Source organism: Lipotes vexillifer, unplaced genomic scaffold, assembly GCF_000442215.2.
Source record: "Lipotes vexillifer unplaced genomic scaffold, Lipotes_vexillifer_v1.1 scaffold168, whole genome shotgun sequence".
Lineage (NCBI taxonomy): Eukaryota > Metazoa > Chordata > Mammalia > Artiodactyla > Lipotidae > Lipotes > Lipotes vexillifer.
The window spans coordinates 2,477,251-2,490,633 of NW_006773947.1; the positions used below are offsets into that span (position 1 = coordinate 2,477,251).

General features: G+C 35.1%; 1 protein-coding gene across 1 annotated transcript in view; it reads right to left on the bottom strand.

Annotated features, from left to right (window-relative positions):
- Positions 1 to 2,030: 2,030 nt before the first annotated feature.
- RBBP8 (RB binding protein 8, endonuclease) overlaps positions 2,031 to 13,383 on the bottom strand; it is a 77,889-nt gene continuing 66,536 nt past the window's right edge. The window contains exons 16-19 of the mRNA XM_007448606.1: positions 10,103 to 10,172; positions 6,313 to 6,409; positions 3,428 to 3,569; positions 2,031 to 2,128 (exon numbers count right to left, since the gene is read on the bottom strand). Of these exons, the coding sequence (XP_007448668.1) occupies positions 2,031 to 2,128; positions 3,428 to 3,569; positions 6,313 to 6,409; positions 10,103 to 10,172 (407 nt within the window). The remainder of the gene's footprint in view (positions 2,129 to 3,427; positions 3,570 to 6,312; positions 6,410 to 10,102; positions 10,173 to 13,383) is intronic.

The following is a 13,383-nucleotide window of genomic DNA, read 5'->3' on the forward strand; positions in this document are numbered from 1 at the left end:
CAGTTCTGTGTTTAAATGCATCTGTCTAACTCAAGTGTTTTTAAAAAGTGTCTATTACATTACTTCATTTAAAGGTAGAGCTTGGTCAACAGCAGATGAAGAGACCTCAGTTTACCCAACCTCACAGGGTTACTGAGGAAAAAATGAAGAATGCTGGCTAAAGGGTTGGATTTCTGTCAAGCCACTATCAGGTAGACAATCTCTTGTCTCTGCTTAGGCTACCTTTTTAAAAAAAACAGATCACTGGAGATATACAGCTCTAACTGCACATCCTGTGGTGCCCTGTTCCAATCCAGGTGTCTCTCAGTGACTATTCTGGCCATTGAGACACAGGGAAAGTTACTGGGAGGGGCCTTCTGGAAAACTTTTTAAAGAAGGACAAAAACAAATGACGTGTGCCTTTTTCTTTTCCCTTCTACCTGGCGAGAACATGGACATGATTCCAGAGGTGGCATAACTATTTAATAGCCACAAGGATGAAGGCCACATATAAAATATGAAAGCAGAAAGCTAGAAAAAATCTGGGTTTACGAGGGCATAGAGCAGCTTTGGACTGCCCATCTCCAGACCTTCTAATGTGAGAAAAAGAAAACTAGTCATTTGTTGTTTAATCTTTTTTGGATCTATTTTTTTTGCAGCTTAGTGTTAAGCTGATACATAAATTCACAGGATTATTTGAAGATTAAAAGAGAAAAATCTATGTGAAGAGTGTAACACGGTTTCTGGCATATACTAAGTGACCAATGAATGGCTATTATTTGGGGGAAGATTAGTTGACTGCCAGCAGAGAACAAAAAATCAAACATAGGATAAACAATTTGGGAAGGGAAGAAAAGTGCTGAATAGAAGCTATGATAGGTCCATTAAAAAAAAAATTGAGAATCACATTCAGAGACAATGTACAAAGAGGGTCTAACATAAAAGTAGATACTAAATATAAGTGATTTCTTTTCCAATCCCCTCTGTGAAAACATAAAACTGATGTCATTTATTCATGAAAACCTTGATCAATGAGGAAGATGAGACTAAACAGATTTTTAAAAACTCTGAGACATAAAGGTTATATCTATAAGGTTACTTAGATTTTAGTGAGGCATTCCATTCGGTGTGTCATGTACTCCTGCTTATGTAATACTGTCAAGATCTGGATTAAAGGAATACACGAGACACTGATAAACAAAATGCTACTAGAAAAGGTGACACAGATGTGGTCAGTCATCTTGATGACTCAGACACTAGGTTCCAGAGGAGTAGAAAGTTGCTAAATAGAGAAATCTATTTTTGTTCACAAATTGGAAGTTCATAACATTCAATCCAGAGAAATACAACTAACTGAATTTGAACGTGTGGGCAGAGAAAAACTCAAATTGTTTGAAAACTGCACTAGGAAGAACAAGTATGATGAAAAAACATGTAAAGAGCTGGAACAGTATGATCAGAGGATGTTAATTTATAGTACGTGGCAAAGGAAAAGTTGATATTTGTAGTCACCTTGAAAGGAATTCACTACCGAGTAGTTCATTTCAAGTCAATGAAAGAAAGAAGCTGGAAAGTTAAAAGGATTATTAAAATTTAGCCTTTTAAAAGACATGAATGCCAGACATTGGAATGACCTACATAAGAGCAACTTGATTAAGAGAATAAAAATCTGTTAACATGAAGTCACTGCTGAATATGAATACCAAGGGAAGATGGAGTAAAAGACACGAAAGGCAACAAATCAGACTACAACTATCATATTTTCAAAATTGTAATTAGGTATTACCAAATAAAGTAATAAACAACTTTTAACTTAGAGTGCAAAATAAAAGCACCTTATTATTTTAAAGGTGCAAAAGCAAGAAAATACAACATAAACTTATCCATTTTTAAATAGTCATCTGTGTGATGGGTAAATGCTATTTCAAAACATTTTCAATAGAAAAATGATTTATAAATCAGTTTTCAGAAGATCAAAAAAAATCAATGTTTAATACCAACTTTAACTATAAATAAAAATATTGTCGTCTCTCCTGTTTTTGCTTCAACATTTATGTCTTCTGCTCTTTGCCTTTTGGAGAAAATATTGCATTGTAAGGCTGCCGTCTTTTTGGACGAGGACAAGGATCAAGATCTTCTTTAATGTAACCTTAAAAATAAATCACAAATTTAGAAGACAATATCTGCAACATATTTCAGCATATATCCAGTAAACATCTGTCTCACTTAATGCCTTTTAAGTTCACATGATTTTTCTACTAGCTGGTTGTGTTGATTAATAATTTCACTACCTAGCATCAATTTTCTCATTTATACTAAAAACAATAGCAAACATTTATCAAATGTGCTGTATACGTTATCTAGGATAACTCTCACACTCCTCTGCAGCAGCTTCCACTAGGCCTATTTCACAGCTGAGCTAATGGAGACCCAGGGAAGTTTGATAACTCGCTTAAGTTCCCAAAGCTAGGAAGTAGGAAAGCTGGCGCCCTGCCCAAGATATAACTCCAGAACCAGAGCACTTAAGCACTTTCCCATTCTGCCTCCCGTTGGTTGCAAATGAGGACAAATGGTAAACATGAACTTTTTACTATTATGATAAATTCCAGGTGCTTATCAAAAAGACTTTTTTCAGTAGCTATTTGTTGAGATGCCATGTCCCTATATTCTTCAGGCTATTCAATTCGCCTAAGGTGTCTCCATTCACGTAGTTTTCAGGGGAGGATTCTGCTCTGCCATACCCCTAGGCCATATTAGGGGTACAAGCACAGGCTGTATCCAGACTGTCTAATTCTATTTGATGACCAAGCAGAGACATCATGTCAAAGAGGACTTGTTAATGGGGAAAGTGGAAGGATGGTAATAGCTGTAAGAGACTTTGCATCTTTTAGAAAAACTTTTCACTAAATATCTGGAGATTTAAAGCTGCATATGTTCTCAAATTACATTAAATGTAAGTGCTGTATTTGAAGGGGCTAGTTGCATGTCAACAGCCTCCCAAACAAAAGTCCTTTTTACTCAAATATGTTTTATAAATAATTAGCATTCTGAATAGTGAGGTTTTAACATCTAAAATTCAGGGTAGTCTCTTTAAAAAAAAAAAAAGATGCTTTTCAACAATATAACTTTGCTGGCAACTTTTGTAAAGTTGTGAGTCATTTTGATGACTGGATAAAACAAATTACTTTCTGAAATTTGAATGATAAAGGAGGATAATGCATACACAATCCCATTAAAGTGCTAATAAACAATCCATGATTCCAATGAAGTTATTTGAAAAGTTGAAAGTTAAGCCTTTATCTTTACAAAATTGTATTTATGTCACAAAACTAGCACCTGACTTACAGCAGAAGGTAGAGAACCATGGAGAAAAAGTTTAGTGTTTAGACTCGGGTATACACAGTATTTAAAAAAAAAAGTTCCAAAATGTTACAATCTGTATTCTCACCTCTTTCCATACAAGTCTGAGTGGAAGGAAAACCAACTTCCCAGAAATTCTCTGGTGTGTTGGGTGGAATGTAGCGAAATCGGTGTCTTGAGCAGGAAGCCAACTTCTTTTCTCTTTCTTCTGCTGGAAAATCTGCATAATACTGATGATAAAACTGGTGAGTTTTCCACTTAGGAATAATAAATGGAGTGTTATGCTTACTGGTTATAAACTAGAAGCTAAGAAGACTTATTCAGCATGCTAAGGAAACTGAATTCTCACTGATAGTAATACTATCTCTAAGTAAATTACTATATAAATTACTACTAATAATTAGTGCTGGTCTGTGAAATGTTTGCTCCATAAAGAAAAGGAGCCTGTATCACAATGTTAAAAAACATACTGCTTCCTGCATCAGTAAAGTCTTAACAAGTAAAAAAAAAAAATGCCAGCTGAACTTCACAGCGTCCTTAGTGGTACAGCTGATTTATATACTGGTGCAAACTCTTCATCTTAGACCAGTAACAAGAAGGCCAAGGCCTGCACTCTGAATAGCACACTTCTCAATTGTTATTTGACTATAACGTGTGTTTTGAAGTAATTTTCCTTTCACTACAATTTTTTAAAATAAAAATTTAGCTTTGAATGTTGTAGGCTTCACGACTTCCCCTTTTAAACTAGATCTTTCAATTAGGATCAAAGGCATATTACTTTTTACAAGTGTGATCATAAAGAACCTGAACTTCATGCAAAGAAAGATAAAACTTTTATGTGAAAACTATACCGGTCTTCAAGCTCTAGATCTAAAGAAAATAAAGCAGTAGTGTAAAGTTTAATAGAACACAGATGACAGGATCACATAATCCAGCTAACTCCATTTTACACTTGAACTGAAAATCAAAGTGATAATTCACCAAAGAGATCACCTATTAAAAGTGGCAGATTAGGACTAGAATTTTTTTGAAGTAAAGGTTTCTAATATATTTTTCTTTTACACAGATTAATTAAAGGTTTTAGAGTATCTCTGAAACTTTTTTGGGGGAGGGTATCTTTTTCTTCATTCTCATTGCCATGAATATAAGCCTTTGTTACCTTAGCCTGGGAACTTCCCTTAGAGAATCATGGTTATCAGTCAGTGTTAGAGAAACATTGTCACCAAATTACAACATATTTGAAAACAACAGTAGGCTAGTGTAGCTGTTAACGCAGCAAGCAAGCAGAAGAGTGTTAGAAGATAAAGTCAGAGAGGAGGTGGGGTGGGAGTCTGCTGTCCTTGATAAGGGCTTTGATACCATTTCTTAGGAAGACAACTAAGGATTTGGGGCAGAAAAGTGCCATGATTTAACTTTTATTCTAAAAAGATCATTTGGAAAAAAGACCATTCATTGCTGTGTTGAGAGTACAATCAATAGGATTTGCTGATAGATCCATTACTGAGATATGAAAGAAAAAAGTAGGTGACTACAAGATCTCTGGTTTAAACTAGAGAAGGATGGACCTATAAAAGGCTCAGAGGTAAGGTTTGAGAATTGGAGATAGAAACTGTGTTTGCTTTAGGACACGTGAAATTTGAGGTGACTATTAGCCACATGTATACTGCATATTCCACATGTGGAATAGGCAATGGGAAAAACTTAGGAACTGTAATTGTAAGCATATAGACAGTATTTAAATACATGGGACTGGCACTTTCACTCCTGGTCATGAGGGAGTAAAAGGGAACAGAATTACTCTCTACCTTAAAAAACTGAAAAAATGTAATAAGATGCATGAAACAGTGTTTTCAGAGACTGAACAACAGCACAAAAAATGATTCCTGAGAGAAGGAAAGCAAATTAACAGTGTTCCCAGCAAAAGAGCTTTTTTCTTAGTGGTAGTAATAGTTCCACTTAGAATTAAAAACTGGAGGTTTATTTAGTATAGACCATATTCCTAAATTAAGAAATCATGATACATTCGTGTTATGAAAACTCATGATACAGGAGGAGGTTTTGCTTGTATCACCAAACTGCTTTCCAAAATAGTGATCTCAATTTACACTCCCACTGTTAGTATATGACAGCATTTTTCTCACCAAATGCTTACCTGCACTGTAACCTATTCATACATAACTTTAATGTGCTTGGTTATCAAATTCTCTAGCCATAGTTTTTAAGAAGAAAATTTAAAAGGGGAAGTACATTGCTGGAAGCAGGGATCCAACAGCTAAAGGATAGCAAGGGAAGAAATAAAAACAGTAAGTTTCAAAAAGACATAAATAGTGCCTAGCACTATTTATTAAGAGGAAAATTAGTACAATCTACTTCAAGATATACTATCTAGTCTACGACACCCAATGTATAAAAGGAAAATACAATTGTGTTTTAAGGATGAAGCAGAGCCTATTCATCACATTTTGTTTAGAAAGGAAAATGTTTGGGGAAAAAGAGCTTATGGTTGTACCAGTTATTTAGAAAAAACAATTATGAGTACATCTCATTTCCTGAGAGTGCTGGTGTTTAAGTAAAAGATAAAATAGACAAGTTTCCAACTAAAATGTTAAAATTTCGCCCGAATAGTATATGTGTATTAGAGCCTCTGCTGTAACATAACACAAGGTAAAAAAATTAAAAGATATACAAATAAATATAGAAAAGACAAATGGCACAAATGTCTTAAGCTGGAAATAAGAACTACTACTTAGGCTCCAGATTCACTTAGAGAATCTAAGAGAAATTGAGGGCTTTCGTTTTCATTTATCTCTCTCAGGTCCCAGCCAGTATGTATAGTCTGTGTATTCATTCTGTTATTCCTGGCTCAAACTTGTTTCTAGATACAAATACGGTTTGTATATGTGATTTTTAAATCATGCAGTATAAAGCCATCTTTAAAAAAACCCAAATGACAGTATTTACATTAGTACTTACAATTTCACATTCCCTACATGTGTGTCCAAGCAATTTTCTTCTTTCTTCTTTTTTCCGGACCACCTCAATATGAGGAAAATTTTGTAAGCCAGTCTCTCTGGGGGGAAAATGAATTAAATTTATCTGTTACTATAGAGAGCTTTGGTTTAGGTTTTAAATTAGCAAAGGTGAGCATCCAGAGGAGAAATAATCCCAAAACATTCATTCATTTTATTTGAAACGCTTCCCCAGAATGTGAAAAAAAACCCAGGCATGTCTTCATTCACTCTCCACTGAAATATTAAGTATTTTACATATTACATAGTATTTTACATATCAGGTATTTTTATAGATATTTTTCTCTAACGGAAAAAGATAACTATTACTTCCTATTTTTGCCTCTGGCTGGCTGAAAATAATTCAGGTAAAATACAAAATAACCTAATCATAAAGGAATGCTGTATTAATACAGCATAATGCTGTATTATTAAACTCAGAAATTGCTATTCTATAACATAACTGAGAGAATACTGCCTGTTAACTTGGTTTCTAGTACTAAAAACCCATAAATCAGGGCTAACCTACTCCTCCCTAAAGAACAAATTCATTTGTTTGCATGTCATTTACTATTTTCTCCAACAATTTCTTTTGTTGCTTCCGTCTACCTTAAATTCTTCAAAATATTAGGCACAATTATCATTTGTGCTTGTCCTTAAAGACAAAGATTCTATTGTGAACCACTGGAAACCTAGGAAGGGTCAAAGCCACTGACTGAGGTATTGATTGATGAGGTATATAGTTATTTGGTAAGAAAAAGCAATCAGGAAGCATGGAAGCATGGAACATTTCTTTATTAATATACCTGCATCCTACTTTAAAAAGCCCAATATAGAAAACTCCAAAGTTACAAGTAATTTACAAGTAAATGAAGACTTATGTAACACCATATACATTTGTTTATAATAGAAACATCACCAGTGAACTTAAACCGTCTGACTCACAAAAACTGACTTTTAAAATGACCTGTTGGTAACACATCTACTCCTTTGAGGTATTTTGATAGTTGGCAAGTACTGTTCTTCAAAAAAAAAAAGCTTTAAATGCTCTATTTCAAAACATATCAGGTTATATAGGTCCTTTTTGTGCTTAAATCCAACAACTCTCTGGAGCAACCCGGTAAATTAAAAAAGACCAAGAAACAACAGATAAAAAAATATTGCCATGACTGTACTTTCTTTCAAATAGTTTATGGAATCTTAGGTTTACATAGAATATAATTTAGCCATATCCTTTCCTCTGAATCTGTTCTGTTTCTGTAGTGTACTATAACGCAGCAGGGAATCCACTAGTAGACTGGCAGTTGCAGTAGACATCAAGCATCACCTAAAAGGTTACTAAGCTTCTTGTACTATCCCTACATCTTTACCCACGTGCTGCATCTCCAGCTATCTAATGGTTTTAGAATAAATAAAACTATTCATGTAGTTTTTAAAAGTTAGCGAACCTATGGGACTTCCCTGGTGGTCCACTGCGGGGGACACAGATTCGATCCTTGGTCGGGGAACTTAGATCCCACATACTGCGGGGCAACTAAGCCTCTGTGCCAAAACTAATGAGCCCGCATGTCTCATCTAGAGCCCAAGCACTCTGGAGCCCGTGCGCCACAACTAGAGAGAAGCCCATATGCCACAATGAAGATCCGACACAGCCAAAAATAGAAAAAAAAAAAAAAAAAAGTTAGTGAACCTGTATTAGAAACATCTGAAATGATAGTTCTTACTCTGCAATCTTACTTCTAGGAATCTATTCCAAAGATGCACAGGCAAAAATTTGAAAAGAGAATGCACAAGGCTATTCACTGTAGCATTATGCATGCTAGCATAACTGTAGACAACCCAAATGCTCATTGCTAGGGAATAAACTATGGTACAAACAACAAAATACCATGAAATTAAAAAAAGAAATGAGGAATATCACTATATACTACTATGAGTGATTTCCAGGACATACATTTAAATGAAAAAAGCCAAGTAGAGAAAAGCATATATAGCATTCTACCATTTGTACAGAGGAGAGAGTACAATTATCTACATCTACATCAATTTCAAGATATATAGATAGAAATTTGCTTTTACTTTTTAAAATGGACGGAAAACCATAAATTTTTAACAAATGGTTATGTGTGTAGGAATAGGAAGCTATCAAAATGAAGGGGACTTCAGAAGAGAAGACAGACTTCTGAATATACCCTGTTTTACAGCCTCTAGTATCATAATTTCCTTAATTTTAAAGAAAGAATTAAAGATAAAAAGAAACAATTTCTAAAAAATCAAAAGCAAAATAACACAAACATGGATACTGGGTTGGTAGCACAACTACAGTGAAAATAATTATCCTAAGTGACCTGAAAACACAGTGATTTGACTGTACCTTTCTGATGGGATATATCATAAGGACAAAAAGACTCAAAAAAGTCTTAAACCATTTTCATAAATCACGTTATTCGTGATAGTTTGAATTATTGAGACTGTTCTGTGGAATCAAGTTAAATGAAGAATGATGTTAGTGGCACTGAGAAGTGGGATTTTCAGTAAGCGGGGAACTAGATACAGATGTAACAGAGGAGGTTACAGAGAAATCCTGTAGTCCTGAACTTGAATTGAAGCTATCAGTATGAACACATGTAGTTTATCTTAAAAAACAAAATGAAACAAAAACTTTACTTCTAACTCTGTCCACCTAAAAGGTCCAGAAACAATGGCTGACTGGAGCAATGAGCAACCCCAGCAGTCAGACTACGGCCTAAATACTGTTAAACTAGGGCTCCTGGAGAAATGACAGATTCCAGCCTATGGCAGGAGCCTAGAACATCTCATACCAGAGCAAGGAAGCTATGAAAGACAGCTAGAGTAGTGTCCATTCAAAGAGGCTTCTGATGGGCAAAGATGGGACAATCTGAATATAAGGGTGATAAATACAATGGATTGAAATGCATCAAACATATTTAAATCCATTAGTTCATAATGATACTTAAACAAGACACTCTCTAGTCACATTTGAGATGCTAGGGTACTATTTCTTTGGAAAACTGGTGAATAAAGGGAAAGAATCATTTAGCAACAAAATGACAGCTCTTATCTATTAGAGTCTTACAGGCAACAGTAGAAATTTATCTTGGCCTGTCAGATTTCTAAATTCTTGACCAAAGTATAAACAATAACTTTACTTACTGAGTGACTGAATTTGCCAACATCATAACTTAAAGAAAAAAAAGGATAAAAAGTTTTTTTGAATAAACTGCTATGCCTTAATTCACTTCTAGAATTAATAGTAGATGACTGAAAGTTAGAGAATTTGCATATTTGCATAAAAGGCAGAAAGCAGCATTATGGTTTAAAATCAAGATGCTTAAATTTTTTTTTTTAATTTAAAAATTCTCATAATTCTGAAGCACAGCCTAAGGCCTGCCACCCAAAGGCTATACTATATACAAGTTACAGTATTCAATAAATTCCTCAAGTTCAAATAAAGTTCACAATAAAATAGGATAAAAATAAAAATACGTTATAATGAAGCAGAGAAAATAACTGTCATCACTGTCCAAAACAGGGTAGTGGTGGTAAAAAAATTTCCTTATTTTAAAAATTTGTCATTTTTATACTTGAGTTCCATTTTTGTTATGGTCATAAAATAAATGATATAGATTCTATTTTAACCAAAGTAGCAATTTTAATAGGTCAGAGATCCTCTGACAAAGATAGCTCTGTGGTACTTCCAATCACATTGCTGGTATTAACCAAGGCCAACTTACCTTTCATCATCTTTAAAATATGGCTCCACAAATGTTTTCTGTTTGACTTTATCTTGTTTATCACCAGGAGCTGTAAACAAAACAATCATACCACAAACTGAATGTAGAACTTACTTAGAAATAATTAGTTTTGGGGAAAAAAAGGACATATACCAAAACTTCTGTTTTTATTGGGTTTCATACTCTGGTCCCTAGGCAATTAGTTTAAATTTTCTATAACTAATTCCTTCCTTTCTTTTTCATCTGCATAATAAGGAGAGTGCTGATTATCTCACCTAAGAATTACTAAAGAGATAAAAATCATAACTATAAAAGTATTTTAGACTTTAAAAAGAACTACTCAGATGTCCATTATCATCTGGCACCAAACAACAATAACATGGCTTTTAATCTGTTCACTTATTAGTCCCGTTGATTTTTATGTGTCTTTAAGGTAGCTGGTAACTAGGAAATAAAAATATTTTAAAATTTTATCAAAATATTGGTGACAAAATAAGAACTAGAGCCCATGGACGTGAATCCCAAGTTGTCTAGACTCAAATAGCTAACTGCTATCATCTGTTCAAATAATCAAAATTTACTGAGCATTGTGCTAAGTTCTGGACATAAAATGTAGAACTGGAGAGACCAGGTCTCCTGTCCTCATGGAGTTTACACTGCAGTGAGGGAAACAGACATTAAGCAAGCAGACAGCTAAGGCTACCTGAACATGTAAGGTAATAACTGATGAATACAGAGAAGTAAGCCGTGAGAAGAGGTACGAATGGGGAATGTTCTAGGTAAAGGTCCTCGATGGCAAAAAGTTTGGCACATTATAAGAAGTAAGAGGAGGATAGTGTGGTTGAGATTTAGCAAAAAAGGGAAGTGTTGGGGAAGATGAGGCTGGGGTGGGGGTGGGGCGGGGGGAGTGGGCAGGTACCAGATCATGATGGGACTTGGAGGCCAAGAGGAGTTTGAATTTTATTGCAAGTGCAGTGGGAAGCCACTGAAGACTTTTAAATATTATCTACTTTATTGAGGCATAATTTACATACACGGATTTTAAGTGTACTATGATGAATTTTGACAGGTGTATATTCCAGTGTAACTGCTACTACCCAAATGGAGACAGAGAACATTCCCATGAAAGTTTCCTATTCCATTGTTTCTCATGCACAAGAATGTTCTTTTATGTCTCTCCCCTCCCCAACAATCACTGATCTAATTTCTATCACCATAGCTTAGTTATGTCTGTTTTAGAGTTTCGTATCAATGAGATTATATAGTATGTATTCTTTTTCATCCTGTGCATTTGTCTAGCTCAACAGGTTTTGAAGACTGGTCCATGTTGATGAGCTTAGCAGTTCCCTCCCTTTTGTGTGTAGTATTCCATCTTGAGTATATACCACAATTTATTCACCTGCTGATGGACATTTGGGCTGTTTCCAGTTCTGACCTATTACAAACAGCACTGCTATGAACATTCTTGAACACATCTTTCCGTGAACATGTTTTCATTTTTCTCGGGTATATACCTAGGAGTGGAATTGCTGGGTCACAACACAGGTATATGCTTAGCTCTTACAAAAAACTGACAACTTCAATAAAGCTGTTAAAAAACGCCTGAACTGTTTTCCAAAGTATAGTCAATTTTCTACTCCACCAACAATGCATGAGAGTTCCAGCTGCTCTTCACACTTGCTAATGCTAGATGTTAGCAATCTTTTTAACCATTTCTGGGGGTGTGAAGTGTTATCACCATCCCTGACTGTCCAAGAATGTTGATCGTCCTTTCATGTGCTTATTGGCCATTCAGATATCTTCTTTCCATTGAAGGATTTTAAAGCAAGAATACAATCCAACTTAAATTTAAACTGAATCACTTTTAATTCTCTGTAGAGACTGGGCTAGAGATAAGAGATACATAAAAAGACCAGTTAGGAGGCCTGGAATAGACTAGGTAGAGATCAGAGTGGCTGAGACCAGGTAGTGGCTACAGAGATGGAGAGAAGTGAAGCGTTATGAAATATATTTTGGAGATACTGCTGCCAGGGTATTAGACTGGGCATGAAGGTCAGGTGAAAGAAGTCAAATATGACTCCCACATTTCTATCTTTAGTAAATGGGAGGATAGTTACTGAGGCTTAATGAAACCCAGAAAGGCAGAGGAAGATCAAATATGGGTAGAAAAATTAAGATTTCTAATTGGAATATATTAATTTTAAGGTGCTTATAAGATGTCCAGTATGTAACTGGAATAAAGTCTGAGGTTCAGAAGAGAAAGGATGAGGCTGGGAGTAATGAATATATAGAAACGTCTTTTTCACTTGCCTTACAGAACAGCACCTACTCTCGTGTTCTTCCTACTTCATAGGCTGCACCTCCTTCTCAGTTTCCTTTGGTTTCTTCTTTGTTTCTCTGACCTTTTAAAGTTGCCATACCCTAGAGGTCAGAACTTGAAATACTCCTCTTTTCTATTTATATTCAATTCTTGGGTGTTCTCACTCAGTGCCATGACTTTCAGCTCCATCTACTTGCTGTTCACCTCCTGCCCACTAAATCATTTTTTTTATTCTGGATTTCCTGTCCAAACTTGACACATGTCAACTGCCTACAGACACCTCCACTTGAATATCTAGTAAGTACTAACATGTCCAGAACTGAGCTTTTGATATCCTGCCCGAAATCTACTCCTTCCTATGAGGGAAGACTAGGTAGAATTTTGTGATATGGGGGTCTAGAAAATGAAATAAATGGACAGAAAGTCCTAAATTCTATGCCTGGGTGACTGGGAAAAATAAAAAAGTCTAAAAGGTCAATTGGTAGGAAATAAATGGAACTTGGTTTAGATATCTTAAGTTTAAGCTGTTGAAGAGACACAAAAGTAGGATTACTAAGAAATACAGGGCTGGGATTCATTGCAGAAATCAAACTAGAGATACAGATTTGGAGTTTTATTTTCAGAGGTAATTTAATAAAAGCATGAGAGAAAATGAGTGTGAGGAAGAAAACAGTGTCTTGGGGATACTCTAGGAAACAGAAGTTGCCAGAGATCAGAAGAGCAGTGCAGCATTGCCAAAAAAGCTAAGTGAGAAGAAATTCTGGGATGTTCAGTGTGAAAAACAACTTTAAAAAAAAGGATAGAAATTAATAACTATACCTTATAAATGAATATCTTTTTTTTTTAAGTGAAACCAATTTGCAAAGGATTTTGGATCCACCAAACAGGATTCATATTCTTGGGGAGAAAAATGAACTGAACAGTTGTGAATTTTTTTTTTTTTTTTTGTGGTACGCGGGCC